This window comes from Schistocerca serialis, chromosome 9, assembly GCF_023864345.2.
Source record: "Schistocerca serialis cubense isolate TAMUIC-IGC-003099 chromosome 9, iqSchSeri2.2, whole genome shotgun sequence".
NCBI classification, from domain to species: Eukaryota; Metazoa; Arthropoda; class Insecta; order Orthoptera; family Acrididae; genus Schistocerca; species Schistocerca serialis.
In genome coordinates, this window is record NC_064646.1 from 62,670,883 (window position 1) to 62,688,892 (window position 18,010).

The window sequence follows — 18,010 nt, forward strand, 5'->3', positions numbered from 1 at the left end:
TAAACATGACAGCGACACACAAAGAAGGCCAGAGCTCGTACTCGAACGAAGCACGTGAACGGCTGGCAAAGCTATCGTCAATGCTGCCCTCAGACGGCAAAATAATCCACAGTTAGCGCGAATTATTTCACAAGTATTTGGTCTGCTCATTATCCATACTACTAAACGGCTAAACCGGTGTGCAGTCCCAGTTGCAGGCTGATTAAGGGCTTCGAGGGGCAACAAAAATTTGATTTTCAATTTCATACAATTACTGAGCGAATTTAAAAATTCAAAATGCTGCCATAATCTACTCGTTAAGAGTTTAACGCAGGAAGACAAGCATTACGGTTAGAAACTTTGTGTCTGCCTTGAGGAAGCTGACTCGCGGCGCGCAAACTACCCAGACTATATTCATGCAATGTTCGAGAAGGAGAGCGCTTAGCGACTTCCAACAAACTTGAGACACAGTTTCAAACCCTTAAGAAACTTTTCCACGGTGGCATCCTCATAAAATGATGAAAGTAAGAAAGTTTATCGCGTACTACATTTTGGCTGTGCATGCAGTAAAACTGTCGCAACAGGCATGATGTTTTAATTTATTACTTCTTTACTACTATATTCGCAGCACATTTTTGCGGGCAGTGTCCAAATATACTACTGAATAGACCTGCAAAATTATGTCGTTGTACGTGACATAGTTTGGGAGATGAGTTTCTATACGTGGGAGTTAGACTCTTTAAGGGGGGGTAGGACGTCAAACGGGCCGACTTGGAGCAGGAGAGGCATCACAGGACATATTAATTTCCAGTCTATACTGTTACAAATAAATTCATAAAACTTTGTCAGCATCACCAGGAAGGATTCAGGATTCACACTCATTGCAGTGGAAGTTCGAAAACATAACAAAATAATTTTTTTTTGCGTGTGAAATTTCATCATTTTTCCACTTACTAATGGCAGCATTTGTTGCTATAGATACACTTTTGTTCATAAGTAAGAGAGATGGTTCGATGAATTTTGCACAGCATACATACCATACTTACAGGCGTGTAGAACTCTAGAATTTATTTACTTTATGAAAAACGAATGATCTGTTGTATTTTAAACTTCATGTTTAGAAAAAAACACAAATTTTGTGGTTAATTACCTCAATTTTTACCACAGTTTTTAATAGATTTGGAAAATTCTAGAGTTTCATGCACCTTTAAGTATGGTTTGTATCCTGTGCAAAATTCATCGAAACACCACTCTTACTTATGAAGAAAAGTGTACCTATAGCAACAAATGCTGCCATTAATAAGTGAAAAAAATGATGAAATTTCACATGTAAAAAAAATTACTTCGTTATGTTTTCGAAGTTCCACTCCTACGAATGTGAATTCTGAATCCTTCCTGGTCATGCTGACAAAGTTTTATGAATTTATTTGTAAAAGTATAGACAGTGGTAATTAAAATGTCCTGTGGTGCCTCTCCTTCTCCAAGTCAGCCCGTTTGACGTCCTATCCCCCTTAAAAAGTCGAAAGTGGGGCTTCACTGGTTATTGCATAGCCTCTTAACCTAACCCGCGCACGTGGAATATTATTGCGCATTCGGACATTCTGAGCAATAGAAGCGACTGCCCTGGGGCTGCTTAAGGCAATTAACTTATGAGGAATGTAGTTTTTCCATTTAGATGGTTGGGAACTGACAGAGTGCTGGGTGCCGTTTACGCACAGCGTGAGGGGGTGGTGGTGTTTACCAGCGCGAGACGGGAAGCGTTTGCTGCGGGCCTTTGTCAGGGAGGCGCGGCACGGGCGCCGTGGCTTGTGTGGTCGCGCTTGTCGGCGAGTCGGGCCGCGTGCCTGCGTGCGCGACAGACGAGAGGAGAAGAGAGAGGGAGGAGACGCGGAAGAGGCGGCCACAGCGCGGCACCTGCAGGGGGCGTCGCCCGGCGCGGCCCACGCCGCCGCCGCCTCCCTTGTTTTCCTCCTCCCCCGCGAGCACCGCGCTAAAAGCTGCTGTACGAGCGGAACAACCATTCCGCTATTGGCTGCTCAATAAGGTTCAGAAGTCGGCTAAAAATTCTGGGTCAAAAGATATCGACGGTAGGATTCCCCGATGAATCAATAATTCAAGAACAGTCTTAATCGCATTTATTATTGTTATAATACCGCCAACTGGTTTCAACCCGACGTAGGGGTCATCTTCTGGGCGTTTACACCATTGGTCGACTGCTTGTGGTGTCACTCCTGTCTACATAACGGCAGGAAACTATAGTATTTGATAGTGTTTGATAGTTTCCTGCCGTTATGTAGACAGGAGTGACACCACCAGCAGTCGACCAATGGTGTAAACGCCCAGAAGATGACCCCTACGTCGGATTGAAACCGGTTGGCGATATTATAACAATAATAAATGCGATTAAGACTGTTCTTGAATTATTGATTAATCATACTAATCGCTGCTTCTCTCCACAACCATGTTGTCCAAAAAGTCCCCGATGAAAGTGGCGAATAATTGCAGGACCTCTTGAACTGAACAGTTTACCGGGAATAAATTGAAAGCTAGCTGAGTAAAAACGAAAGTGTTGGCGAAAGCAGAAATAAAAGGGGCAGCGAAGTGAAAACGAGACAGGGCGAAAAAAGTAACTAAACAGTTTAGTATTTCAAAAGTAATCTCCATAACTGTTTATACATTTATCTCGCTGTGGGACAAGACTGTTAGTGCCTTCGTGGAGAAAAATGGTTGCGGTTGCCTACAGAACCGTGACTGTATCCAGGAGTGCAACTCTGTGCCAGAAGCAAATCGGCGGCCACGAATGTCTTTCTTCAGGGCTCCAAAAATATGGAAATCGCCTGGGGGGGAGATCGGGACTATATGGAGGGCTTCGCGGGGAAACTTCTGCGCCGAACTAGGAACAACCATAGAAACATGTGGCCGGGCCCAGCTGCAGAAGTTTCGCTGCGAAACCCTTACACGACCCCCATACACTCCCGATCTCTCCCCATGCGATTTCTATATTTCTGGAGGCCTGAAGAAAGTCATTCGTTCCGGCTCTGTGGCCGAGAGGTTCTAGGCGCTTCAGTCTGGAACCGCGCGACCGCTACTGTCGCAGGTTCGAATCCTGCCTCGGGCATGGATGTGTGTGATGTCCTTAGGTTAGTTAGGTTTAATTAGTTCTAAGTTCTAGGGGACAAGTCCCATAGTGCTCAGAGCCATTTGAACCATTTTGAAAGACATTCGTCGCCATCGATTTGCTTCGGACGAAAAGATGCACCCCTCGGTTCAATCGTGATTCCCTAGGCAACCGCAAACACTTTTTCACGAGGGTACTGTGATCGTCTTGTCTCATATTGGCTTATATGTATTAACAGTTACGGTCATTACGCTTGAAATAATAAACAGCGTACTTACTTTTTGCCCTCACTCTCGCTTTCAATTGGTTGGCCTTGTAATATAGGTGGAAAAGTTAGCATCAAAACTGGCGATGTTGTAGTGGACGAAGCGATGGAATTCTGTTACTTTGGAAGCAAAACAAAACGTGACGGATGAACAAGGACGACATAAGGACACTAGCACAGGCGGAGAGTATTCTTAGCCAAAAGTCTACTAATGTCATAGCTAGACCTTAACTTGAGAAAAGAAGTATATGAGCACAGCGTTATGTGGTAGTGATTCGTGTACTTGCACAAATCCGGAAAGGAAATGAATCAAAGCGTTTGAGGTATGGTGCTACAGAAGAATCCTGAACAGGCAGTGGACCGATAAATTAAAAAAAAAAAAACGAGATTTTCTACAGAACTGACGAGGAAAGTAATATGTGGAATACACTAAAAAACAAGAAGTAGCAACAGAACGGTAACACATCTTAAGACATCATGGAGTAATGTCCATAGTACGGGAGGAATTAGAGAGCGCAGAAACTGTCGAAGAGAGGTTGCAGTATGTTCAGCAAATAATTGAGAGCTTCGGCTGGGAGTTCTATTATAAGTTGAATAGCATAACGCAAGAGAGTAAATCGTGCCGACCGACATCAAGCCAGGCAATCGACTGGAAAAAAAAACTATATTAAGGCCCGCCTCATACTGGCAAAACATAATCAGTCGCGGAGTGGGTGATTTGCTCGTAACGCTTAGACCGGTACCTCCCGATACAGGTACACTATCTGATCAGAAGTACTTGAACATCTCCTTGTAATGCGGAATTGACCCGTAGATGTGAAGAGGCGGCAGACTCGCCGGTATAAAAGGAGACAGGGGGTTTGTGTTGTCAGTAGAGAAGCAGTGACAGCACAATAGGTCGATCTGGAGGAGACCTCAGTGACTACCAACGTGGACTAGTCATTGGACATCACCCGAATAACAGATCCGTCGGGGAACTGTCAAGCCTTCTAAAGCTGCCCTAGTCGACAGCTGGTGATTGTGAAGTGGAAACGGAGAGAAACAACCACATCTAAACCAAGGTCAGGCAGACAGGAGACGGTGCCTGTAAAAAAAAAAAATCACTCGCGAGTTCCAAAGTGCTACCAGCAGTCCAGTTAACATGAGTGTGCATAGCGAGTTAAAAAGAACGGGGTAAAGTGCTCGGGCAGCTCGTCATAAGCCATATATTTCTGCAGTGAATGGTAAGCGTCGGTTGAGGTGGCGCAAACAGCGACGCCACGGGAGAGTGGATGCGGAGTTCAAGTCGTCATAAAGACGAAAGGTGGACACGCCCCGTACAAATTTGCTCTACTGGGTGTGCGGAAACTTTCGATAAGATTGTGTGAGTGATCAAGACCGGTATATACAACTGCATTAAACTTCGAGACGTGAAATCAATGGAATAAATTGGGGAAAAATGTGTGAATGTGCAGTGTGATGAAATGACACCAGTGAAAAACGTTATGTGACGCTTGAACCTGCTATATTATGAATATGTCACGACACGTTGATTACGCTTCAGGTTCAGCGTTTCTGAACACATTATCACTGATATTTAATTTCATTGCATATTCCTGTGTTAAATTCCCATTGATTCCATTCATTACATTTCTTTGAGTTAAAACTCAACTGATACACGGCAGGGTTAGCCACAGTTCTCAAGCAAAACTGTGTCGCTGTTCCCACGTACCGCGCAATGTAAAAGGAGCGAAGCAAAATTAGTGCCCTAAGATTTCGTACTTTTCATTGCAGGATAAGTGCAATTTGAGAAAGCTTGATGACCAGTAGCTGCATTCAGAAAAGAAATTACAAGCGGACTCGAAAGAAAAGCAATTAGTGCTGGGTACTATTTACTTTGGTGCTTCAAGACAGTTGTTGTTTTTGTGGTCTTCAGTCCAGAGACTGGTTTGATGCAGCTCTCCATGCTACTCTATCCTGTGCAAGGTTCTTCATCTTCCAGCACCTACTGCAACCTACATCCTTCTGAATCTGTTTAGTGTATTCATCTCTTGGTCTCCCTCTACGATTTTTACCCTCCACACTGCCCTCCAATACTAAATTGGTGATCCCTTGATGCCTCATAATATGCCCTACGAACCGATCCCTTCTTCTAGTCAAGTAATGCCACAAATTTCTCTCCTCCCCAACTCTATTCAGTACCTCCTCATTAGTTATGTGATCTACCCATCTAATCTTCAGCATTCTTCTGTAGCACCACATTTCAAAAGCTTCTATTCTCTACTTGTCTAAACTATTTATCGTCCACGTTTCACTTCAATACATGGCTACACTCCATACAAATACTTTCAGAAACGACTTCCTGACACTTAAATCAATACTCGATGTTAACAAATTTCTCTTCTTCAGAAACGCTTTCCTTGCCATTGCCAGTCTACATTTTATATCCTCTCTACTTCGACCATCATCATTTATTTTGCTCCCCAAGTAGCAAAACTCCTTTACTACTTTAAGTGTCTCATTTCCTAATCTAATTCCCTCAGCATCACCCGACTTGATTCGACTACATTCCATTATCCTCGTTTTGCTTTTGTTGAGGCTGGTAAGCTGCATATTTAACATTGACAAAAACGGCTTTATTTGTAGCTTGTATGTTACGCCATTTGAGACGGAACTGACGAACCTCCGAACTGTGTCACGCTGATCGGGTTGGGCATCACAGATAAGAAACGTTCGCGTTGGCCCGCGTCCCCGCCGCCGTGTTGATCCAGACTGTTTGCTGAGTTAACACGGACGAGAGCGACGCCAGACGCGTCGAAGGACCACACTGTTCGCAGATTTCGCCCGCGGCCGCCTCTGAAACGAGGCCGCTTTCATCTGCCGGCGCAGCCACGGGCAGCCAAGTGGCTCCACCGCCCGGGACAGCCGAGCATACTGGCTGACCGCCGCGTTCTAGTCCGCAGCTTGTGTCTCGCGCTGAACGGCTGCTCACTCGAGAGCAACTCTCTTGCCAGAAAGAAAGCAGGCGTCGGTACACCGACGTCATGAAAATACAGTGTGTGCCACTAGCTCTGTGCCATGTGATAGCGTTTTATCACGACGAAAAAAGCAAGTACACTACATACCGTATGTACAGTCAGCACTTAAAACTTGATGTGATTCTCCATTGTGGCAGAGGGAGAACCTGGCTGTCCTTCATGCTGCCTAGTTCTGGTAAGGAATGTGTGACGGACTCCTCTCTTTCCATTTGCCATATTTACGGTTAAGAAATTTCCGTTTGGCGTTATTGTTAGTTCGTCGAAGACACACATCAATTAGCGAGCCACCTTTTTGGGGTAATAAACGCAAATAACACTTTCGAAATTGGTAGCTGCGTTGTATCCATAACAGTTTCAGCTAATGTGACATGTGTTCGTTAATCACGCAGTCGATTCTGTACAGCTAATTCTTTTTCCGGAAAGAAAGCAGTACATCTTCTGCTACTTTTGGGTCTTCTGTCACAATCGTATCGTAATGCGATCGTCGTAATTACTGGCATTATGCCAGTAGCAGAAATGCAGCGTTCGAAAGGTAAGCTGACGAACTCTGTTTGTCTTGGGTTCGCAGTCTCGTTGAAGTTTTGAACGACATTTCCACCATGGAGTGCAGTATTTGTAATAATGTCCACAATCGCAATTTCGACTTAAAAAAAATTCAAGTGGTTAAGATGCTGAAACCACAGCAGTTGTCGACATTGATAAAATAAGCAAAAGGAATTTGAGATTTCGTGGCTAATGCCAGCATTCACTAATACACCATCGATACGCTTTCTTCCAGTACGGAGTTCGTCACGGACATGTGTAGGAGTCACGAGTCCTGTTTAATTAGATTTGTTTCTTTCTGTTACATACCGATGGCGCATATAACGAATACTGACAAGAGCCATTTAAGCTCACTTTTTATTTTATTTTACTGATGTTGACAAGTGCTGTTTTCAGCATCTTAACCACTTGAAAATGGATTAAAGGTCGACAGTAAAGTTGTGGAAAAACAATAGGTAGCGCAGTTCATAGCGAAAATGTTGTCATGCAAGTAAATGACAATCCATATTCAGTCTTCACATACTCTTTCTGTCTAGATTTAATCAGATTTGTCGATTAATGAAATTGCTTCGTTCGATTTACTAAGAAGAACTGGTATGTTCTTGAAACACGCATTTTTGTTAGAAACTGTGTCATCTGTCGATTCTTAGTACACGCCCATTGTATTGAGGCAGTATCGCCCGGCAATATTATCACCCAATTTCGTTTCTGTCCAGTACCTGAGTGTCATTAAACGTGCGGCAGTCCTCCGGCGGTTGTTTCGTGAAATTGCATGCGCTAAGAGAGCCGACTACGGTCAAAAGAATAAACACCTCCAAGTGTACATCCCTTGTACTGAGTACAGGGCGCCTTGAAGACTGAAATATCGAAACAATACTTATGCGCAGATTACACTTACAGTTTCGTTAATTGTCACATGTAAATTCCTGGACATTTCGTTAACGGATTGTACGACATTAACCAAGTGTAGGACTGACCCTTTCTGTAAGTGAATGACGTATCTCGTACTTCGTATCTGTCATCCGCTTGATACCGGCGTCGTTCCACGTCGTTTGAACTAGTGTCGTTAAGGCAATTGTGGAGGTGGTTGGGTAATTCAGTGAGGAACTGTATGCCCTAATATATCTGAAGTTTGGAAATATGCGGTAAGTTCCTGTGGGACCAAACTGCTAAGGTTATCGGTCCCTAGGTTTACACACTACTTAATCTAACTTAAACTAACTTACGCTAAGGACAACACACGCACCCATGCCCAAGGGAGGAATCGAACCTCCGACGGCGGTTCTCTAAAGTTTGACGCAGCAGACTGAACACGTGTGATTCGGCTGCATTGTGGTTAGCATCAGACAGGCAACAAAAGCTAATGGTATTTTATTTGGACGTCACTGTATTTCGAAAAGGGTTTACCTGTCGTAGAAACAGGCCTAGTCTTGCCCCTTTAGTAAACAGGAGTCACGGGTTGGAGGAGTTTTTACGTCTCGAGTGTGAGTTTAAAAGTACTTTTACTGTATTAGTTCTCTAAATAAACAACACTGTAATTCACGGCATACACTTTACTCGAGTATCTTATTTAATTTTCTCCGTAGCCGGAATGTTTGTAATGACACACCAATCGCAATGAAACCCGCCTTCTGTCACAAAATGTTTAATACTGCAGGGTGTGTTCGCAGCTCGTGGTCGTGCGGTAGCGTTCTCGCTTCCCACGCCCGGGTTCCCGGGTTCGATTCCCGGCGGGGTCAGGGATTTTCTCTGCCTCGTGATGACTGGGTGTTGTGTGATGCCCGTAGGTTAGTTAGGTTTAAGTAGTTCTAAGTTCTAGGGGACTGATGACCATAGATGTTAAGTCCCATAGTGCTCAGAGCCACTGCAGGGTGCATTTCAAAACCCTTTGGGTTCCTCTTCAGATGCCATAAAGTTTTTTGTGTAAAATTGCAATTAGACTCACCGCGAATACTTATAGCGGCACTTTTATGTAAATATACAGATGTAAGACTTCCAAACATCACGTGAAGATGGAAGCACAGAGTTTGAAATGCATGGTAAAGTAATAAACATTTTGTCAGTGAAGGTGGATTTAATTCAGTACTGCGATTTCGTAACCTCTGTTCTCGAAATACCTTTGTGTGTAATTCGTTAGAAGCGAGCTCCAAATGCTGGAGCTGACAGTTGGTAGTTTTCAGAATAAATCTCTCTGCGGCGGACTGTTCGCTGTTGTGGAGCTTCACGGCAGATTAAAACTGTACCCCGGTTTGGGACTCCAACCCGGAACATTGGCTGTCAAGGTAGCTCTGTCGGTAAGGTCATTGCCCGCGAAAGGCAAGGTTCCTAATTCGAGTGCAAGGTCGGTACACGGTTTTAATCCGACAGGAAGTTTGAATGCGCAATGAGAAGGTAATAAAGATAAACACACCCGACAAGCACGTTGGGGGCGTGGGGAAGTCTTAACCTGAAGGAACACTGAAGCACACTTCTGTGTAAGAGAGAGGGAGCTGTGTTGTTAGCGCTAGTCACGCAACTAGGCCTAACCTCCCTCCGATGATTTCCGGTTTAGGTTTCTCCAGGTTCTCTGATATCACTTTGGCCAAGTCCCAGGATGGTGGCGAGAGAAGACTTCGACAGATGTACGATACGAGTTTGCAGTGCCTCTTGTGTTCAGAAGTACGAGCGTTCCTTCGGACTTCCATACGCGTCCGAAGGCATACACTGAAGCAACTACATCCATTACGAAATTCATGAAATGTATTCACAAATGCGAATATGGACAACTTTCAGTTGTATAATGGAATGACGACAATGAAAATTTGTGCCGGACTGGGACTCGAACGTGGATTTCTCGCTTATCGCGAGCGGTCGCCTTACTGTTAGGCTATCCGAGCACGACTCACGGTCAGGACCCAAACTTCCGTATGTCGTCAGCCACGTGTCTACAACTTGTACTCGTACATCCATTATGTATATTTCCGTATAAGCGAGACATTGTACTTGAAAGTCGTTTGCCCGGTGTCGACTGATAAAGGCAGTATTGCAGTGATTTCGTTCAGAAAAACGATGCAATGTCCCTTCGGACTTTCAGTTAAAATGTCTCCCGTGAACGGGGATGAATGGAGGTACAAATACAGGTTGTAGACACATGGTGGACTACACTTGGAAGTTTGTGTCTGGATGCGCTGGATAGCCTAATAGCAAGGAAATCCGGGTTCGAGTCCCGGCCGGACACAAATTTTCACTGTCATCATTCCTTTACACAGCTGAATGTTGTCCATGTTGACAACTGCGAATATACTTCATGTAGTCGACAGGTGTTTTCGCACCACCGCCCCCGCCCGTCCCCCTCCCTATCCTTACTTTAAGCCCAACTTCTCTATCGTCGGGTCATTAAACTGTGACGACAACAACAACAAAAACGAATACAATTCTGCGTACACTTGTAAAGATGCAGGATGGTTACTGAGGTGAGCCACTGGTATTCTTTCACAAACAGCTACGCTTTTTTAAAAACATTTCGACGAAATGTTTGCGACACTGACGAAACAAGCGAGGCACTCCGCCCACCTCCACGAGGCGGAGTCAAGCCGTGGCCGCTGGACGGACGTGCCCGTCACACGACAGAGGAGCGCACACGTTGAGGACACGTGTCGGCGTGCACACACGCGCTGCCGTGTCGGTTACCTGCGGCGCGCGTGGCCAGCAGCAGCGCCGAGACGAACAGCGACGACGGCCACATGTTCGCGGCGAGGCGTCGGCGGCGACTGCGGCGGCGGCGGCCGTGGCTGCGGCTTCTGCTACGTTACCGCCCCCTCCCCCCCTCCCCACCCCTCTGGCTGTGCGTCTTGTGGTGGGGATGCGGGCGCGAGCTGGCCGGCCGCCAGCACTATTTACAGCACGAGCAAAACTGCAGGCACAGCCGCGCCACCACCGTGGGGTTCCGCCGCAAGCACCCGAGGCCTGTGCGAAAACGGGCCACGCGCCTCTCCGATGGGGATGTTACATTAATTTGTCCATTTCACTGGTTGTTGACCGTCGTAACTATCGATTATACTATTTTAACTCCTTGATTACCAATTTCATTTCAAAAACATTAATGTATGGTTATTTTAATTAATGTATTAGTCAGACGTAACAATATGAATAGTATACACTCAGTCGCATAAGTATTCGGACAGCACGTAACGGCACATAATTCTGCAGTTTGCCGCATAAACAAATACAGAAACTGCACTTTGAAACACACGTCAAATACGAAGAATTGTTGTTGGACGTGTGTCTGCTACGTAATATTTCCTGAAAACGGTATGGGAAGGTGCAACAAAAGTATTCGGACAAAGGCGGACAACGTGAGAGAATAGTTCATTCCGAGACGCACAGAGGGTGAAGCGACTGCAGTGTGTGTGCGACATTCCCGCGAGACGATAGCGATGATTAGTAAACACGTATCGCGAGCCTGTGCAGGTCGACGATGGGACGCAGAGGGAAATGTTCTACGTTCGAGCAATGGCAACTTGTCGTTTATCATCACGCGAAGGGGAAAACCTGCAGGGAAATTGCCACAATAGTGAACATCAAGAAAAGTACAGTTCACGACATTAATAAGAAGACCGATTGGAATTCCGTTGCAGTACAGGACGGCCACGGACATTTTCACAGAGAGATGAACGTGTGAGTGTGCGAAAGGTACAACAGAATCCGAAAATATCTGCCATACGAATTGCAAGTGAGGTGGAGGGAGACCTTGGTATAAAAGTTCATCCCGAAACCGTGCGGAGAGTATTGCGACGATCTTAGAACCATGATCGAGTGGCACGGCGAAAGCCATTCATAAATGCAGTGAACCAGAAGAAACGTATGCAGTTTGCGAGGGAACACGCCGAATACGATCAGGCTTTATGGAATCAGGTGCTATTTTGCGACGAATGTAAATTTACATTGTGGCAAAGCGACGGAAAGGGAAACGTGTGGCGAAAGACCAATGAAGAGCTGAATCCCAGGAACCTCAAACCAACAGTAAAGCTTGGAGGTGGGAGCATCATGGTGTGGGGATGCATGTCCGGCAATGGTGTGGGTGATTTAGTGTTCATTGATGATACGATGAACAAGGAAGCGTATTTGAATATACTGCGAGGACATTTGAAGCAGAGTGGGCGACATCTAGGTATTGTGAACAACTTTATCAGGATAATGATCCCAAGCATACCGCGCATATTGTACAAATGTGGTTGCTCTTCAGTTGCCCGAAAGTATTCCACCCCCCCCCCCCCCCAAATCACTAGACCTTAACCCAATCGAACATTTGTGGGATAAATTGAAACGGACCCTCCGCGCAGACAACATCTATACCAAGGAGACCTTGAAAGAGAAACTGCGCCAAGAATGGGCAAATACAGGCCCAGATTTCACGAAAAAACTGGTGGAAAGTATGCTTAGGAGATTGGAGGAGGCATTAAAATGAAAGGTGGACCCACAAGGTATTGACATTTTCGTCGTACAACTTATCAACATTTATTGAACAGTGTCCGAATACTTTTGTAGCAGCAGGGTGTGCAGGATGTCTCATTTTTGTTGTTAATTTTTCTGATATTTATGTTTTGGAAACGAAATAATACAATAATTCTTTTGTAATTAATGTTGTTACGCATTTATATTGCTAATAAATATGTTTGGGTTTCATAGTCAGTGCTTCTCGAGTACTCATTGTGAAACTTCCCACTGTCCGAATACTTTTGCGACTGAGTGTATTTCTCGCTGTTTCGTGTTCTGAGGGGGTTGGAGGGGGGGGGTGGACAGGGTTATCCATAAGTTCATAAGTATCTCCAGGGCTTCAAAAGACGACGGCGTAAGAACTACAAGACATACTGAAAACAGATACACCTCAGGGGACAGAGCATATCTCCAAGTTTGTAACTCACTCTACTGGTCCTCAATACGGGCTTCGTTTGTGATGTGGCAAGCTTTAATTCCTGGGTGCAAGTCGTTGACACGATGTGTCCGGGGCGGCGCGAAGGCAGCACATTTTGCGAATCGGGTAATTGGCTAACCTATCCACTAGTGCGATCCAATTCGATGTGACAATAAGCAGAGAAGGGTTAACGGTGAAACTTGAGGGCAATACAAGCTACAGGTGCAATCTGCTGACCGTTAGTAGACTTGTATCAGTGTCCTCGCTATAAGGACATTGATAAATAGCAGTATAAGCCGGCCGCTGTGGCAGAGCGGTTCTAGGCGCTTCAGTCCGGAACCGCGCTGCTGCTACGGTCGCAGGTTCGAATCCTGCCTCGGGCATTGATGTGTGTGATGTCCTTATGTTAGGTTTAAGTAGTCCTAAGTCTAGAGGACTGATGACCTCAGATGTTAAGTCCCATAGTGCTTATAGCCATTTTTTGAATAAATAGCAATAACATGCAACAAATTCTAATTGCCGCTTTGATAACCTATCGTAGTCAGAGGATTAAGATATACAGCAACCAGCCGAATGTGTATTTTTGTCCGTGCTTGTAGGCGTTTGAGGCTTTCACCCATCTTCACTTAGCGTAATACATGTAATAAATGGAGATTGAATTTGTATTACGTCAGTTGAAGAAAGCCCGAAACACGCATTGGCATAAATACAACTACATAAAAAGTGCCTGGTTGCTGTATTTCTTAAAATAAGCGGGATTTTTCGGATAGTGAGACGGTATAGAACTAAAAGTATCAATACTTTACTCATAAGTAGTATCGTAAGAAAAGTATCGAAAGAAAAGCATCGTTATCTTGGACAACGGTACCTAATGTTGATTAAAATGTTACCCCAAAACTATATATTTAATTTACTCGCTTCTTCCATCCAAGTTGTTATGCATTTACATTAAGAGAGATGTTAACGCTCTACTTATTCTCTTGTGATCTTGTTAAATAGATACATTGCCCAACAAGAAAAGTGAAGCACCCAGAAGGGGATTGAGAGAGAATGTGAAGTTATTTGAATGATTAGAAAATAGAATTAAATTTTCAAGGGACTTGGACAGTATAAGCCGACTTATCACTATGACGTTGCAATGAGGAAGAGATTAGTGTTTGACGTCCCGTCGACAAGAGGTCATTAGAGACCAAGCACAAGCTCGGATTAGGGAAGGGTGCCCAGGGAAGTCGACACTGCTCTTTCACAGGAACCATCCGGCCATTTGCCTGAAGCTACTTAGGGAAATCACGGGAAAACCTAAACCAGGATGGCCGGACGCGGGTTTGAACCGTCGTTCTTCCGAATGCGAGTCCACTGTGCTAACTACTGCGCCATCTTGCTCCGCATGTGTCGTTGCATCCTCTCTGTCAGGCGTGGATGCACTGATTCGGTTGGGAAGGACGTCGTAAAGTCTTTGTATCCTCAGTTGGGGCAAGCTGGTCCTAAACAGTCCTTGATGTCGTGGGTACTGGAACTGGAACGGAGTTGACGTCCGACCTGTTCCCATACATGTTCCACCTGGGACAGATCTGGGGATCTTGCTGGCCGGGGCAGTACCTCAGCATCTCGCAGGCAGTTCATATTGACACCTGCTGTGTGTGGACGACTATCCTACTGTTGACAAATGGCACCACGATACTGTCACAAGAAAGATAACTCAAGAGGACGCAGGATGTCCGCGCTATAGTTCCCTGTCACTACCAGCCGTTGCGTGAAGTCATACCCGATGGCTCCCCGTACCATTACGCCAGAAGTGACACGGCTGTACTCCTACAAAACGTTGGAAGGTCGTAGCCGTACTCACCGATGTTGGTCGTCCAGTGTAGCACAGAACCGCGGCACAATGCGATGCCATTCATCAGCAGTCCATGCTTCCTGGTCTCAGCGCTAATGCAGACGCAGTGTCTTGCTGTTAACGACAGCCCAGGCATGGGACGGTAATTCCCTATTCCGGCTGCTGCTGGTCTCTGACGAGAGAAACGGAATGACGCGGGATGTTGCCAGGAATTCATTACTTGTTCTGGGATGGCAGGCGCTCATGTGAAAGGATTACGATGTGCTTTGCGCACAGTACGATGTTCCTCCCTTTTGGTGGTCAGATGTGGCCGACCGAAACCTTGACGAGTATGCCTGCCATCACGTACCCGTACACTCCAGCAAGGGACCACAATCACATCCGAATGCTTCACACACTTGGGTACTGGACGATTTGACCAGCTGGCCAATTGGAGATCCACAAGTAAGTCTAATGGTGAAAACAGGGGGATTCAAAGTGAACGAACTGCGGACGAAACGTTACCAATGTTGACGAAGGGTCTCGAATGTTTTCGTCCATTCTGGCGCTCTTCTTGACAGTTTTGGAACTGAGTCATGCGGACAGAGGTTTGGGTAAATAATCAAAATTTAGTAAATGATTCAAAATCGTTTCTAGGATCATTCGATACGATACCTGCTTTAAAGTACTGACTTTAGCAAAAGCATCAGTCGAAAAGTATCGAATAAAATGGTGTCAGTAATGAGGCGAATGCAATCGATACCAAGAATCTTCGAAAAAATTTTCCGTTTCTCTAGTCAGAAGAGAGGAACGCTATACGCATCCGCAAGTCGCCTAGGTTCCACTTGTAATCAACACTTATCTGTCTTCTTCCAGCAAAGTACTATTTCGTTCACAATGAATGAGGGTGTTTCCGTGCTCCGTCCATGTGTGTTTTGTTCTTCTTACGTTCCTCGAAACCGCGTGTTTGCGTTACTTTCATGATTGCCCTCGATCCTGTAAATTTGGCGATCCTAATTGTTTAGCTCTTTCTTTCTGTTTCTTTTTTTAATTATTTTATTTTTCAAGACGTGTAAATTCAATGGGTCACCTTGTTTGGGTACATTCTTTGTACATGCTGCATCAGTTGGATTCTTCACGAGCACATTGTAACTAAGATTTTAGAGACTAGACTGTAGATTTCCGCGTTGGGTTTTTGAAGATATAGTCCATGATTGTTATTCGTCAAAAGATTTTTTTAATGATTTTCCGTCATTTTACTTGTAGTTGCTGTTTTAATGTTTTATGTTGAAGAGCAAGTCCCACTGATGTACACAGCGCTTCTGCTTCGTTGTTATGACGTGTTTTAATCTGAAACGCGTTTCTCTCTTCTGTAATGTGGATTTTAAAGAAATCTTTTCGTTACAGTTTTCGGTAATTTCCAAGAATGATTGCCTATCGAAGTCGCAGGGTTCAAACGATGCATATCGAACGTGAGATTGTAAATCGATCACGCAACTCTGGTGGCAGGTGTTATGAATATGTTTACGGTGGTCACTACAGCAACGACAAAAGAGCGTTACAAAATACTTGTAATTACAAAGGAGACGACTTACCTTACTCGTTGTCGGTGTTGTCATTATGTGAAAATCCTCGTGATGTGTACGCTTCGGGAACAATTCCCATTTTGCCATAGCCTGGGTAAACTCTGCCAGTATCATGCAAAAATATGGGTGGTGTCTCACTTGCATTAACTTTCCCTGCAAACGCAACTTGTGGAAATAGAGGTACTGAAACAAGTATAGTTCGTCTCTTTATCCTGGACGCCCATCTCTTTTAATGGAAGACTTCACAGATTTCCATAGCCGCTCGATGTTCTGGGGTTATCCGAAGACACGAACTCTACAGAGTGGTGGTCGAACTAGTGGTCGAATCCTTCTGCTTTGAGTGTCTTGCAGGACTGAAACCCGTCTGTAATGACTTTACTACCAGGCAGTACGAAGTGCTTTATCAGACGCACTAATGTGACCTTCTCTGTGGACAATACTGTGACAACGGAACACTTCCGGGACTTACGTTCTATTCCACCGAATACCTAAATATGACAGAGTTCATTCTTTGAAGGTTGACCTCTGCTTCTTCCTTCTTGCTATGGGACCGATGACCGTAGCAGTCTGGTCCCTTCAGTCCCACAAACCAACCTTCTTCTTATGGGAGATTCGTCCACTTCAACAGCTTTATTCAGTCCACCAATAGATACACTGTCGTTCGTCACTACCACATAACACACTTATCTGCAAAACCCGAAATAGTCACACACGGTAGTAGCAGATAAGTCAGATTCCGATGCTGTTGCTTGCAAGGTGCAGTCTCGAATACAGCAAGATAGAAGAATTACGCTGGTCTGGATGGACAATTTGGAAGAGTCGAACCATGTATTCTTCCTGATACTCGTTCGTTTTCCGCACTGTCCGTAATGAAATTGTATCGATATTCCAGCATTGAAACTCTTCTTACATAGTTTTACACACTTCGCACCACCACAGTCTACGTGATCCCTCCTTTCCTCGTCCGGTGGTACTCCATATTAGCGACAACAAGTGAAACAATTTTCTACGCTGGATAAGCATGGAATTAGATTTTTCCATGTGAGAGAATCCGCCGAAGACACTTGAAGACCACCAGACATCCCACTCACTACCGACATAAACCATCTGGGTTTCCCTAGCGACTCACAAATAATTCGTGGACGTGTGTAACTTAGAGCAACTAAGGGAAGGACGGAAAACAGATAAAAATGATGATCACAAATAACTGATCATAACGCCCGCCATCAGTCGCATGATCGATTTACAATCGCACGTTCGATATGTATCGTTTGGACCCTGCGCCTTCGATAGGCAATCGTTCTTGTAAATTACCCAGTTTTCAGTGATCCGTCCAGCCTGAGTATTTAAATACTTTTACACGAAATACTTTGCTATTGGAGATCCTTTTGTATGTCATTAGCTTTGGTTTTTCATATGAAATTTGTATTCTAATTGTACTGCTTATTCCTGTAGCATTTCGAGTTGTTCTTGAGCATCAGTGATGTGTTTGCGTAGTTAGTACTATGTTATTTGCGAAAGCTAAACAGTCTAATACTACACCTTTTAGTTTAGGCTTTAGTTGGTGCGTTGATGCACCTGCTGTTCTGCATGCACTTGCAGTTTTTTTAAGGGTACAGTTCAGTAGTATAGGATACACGCAATTCCTTGTACTCATGCTTCTCTTTTTAATTCTCTGCTTTTTCATTCTTTGCTTTTTCATTCTTTGCTAAATTCTCTTTTAAATTTTACTTCCGATTTTGTCTTTGTATTTCGTAATTAATGTTTTCTGTATTTTGAAGTAATCCAGTTTC

At 44.6% G+C, this 18,010-nt stretch overlaps 2 protein-coding genes across 2 annotated transcripts in view; one reads left to right on the top strand and one right to left on the bottom strand.

Annotated features, from left to right (window-relative positions):
- Positions 1-10,669, bottom strand: part of LOC126418492 (lithostathine-1-like) — an 84,336-nt gene extending 73,667 nt beyond the window's left edge. The window contains exon 1 of the mRNA XM_050085270.1: positions 10,592-10,669. Coding sequence (XP_049941227.1) covers positions 10,592-10,646 — 55 coding nt within the window. The 5' untranslated portion in view covers positions 10,647-10,669. The remainder of the gene's footprint in view (positions 1-10,591) is intronic.
- LOC126418491 (HIV Tat-specific factor 1 homolog) overlaps positions 1-18,010 on the top strand; it is a 597,418-nt gene that overhangs the window by 119,164 nt on the left and 460,244 nt on the right. The window lies entirely within an intron of this gene.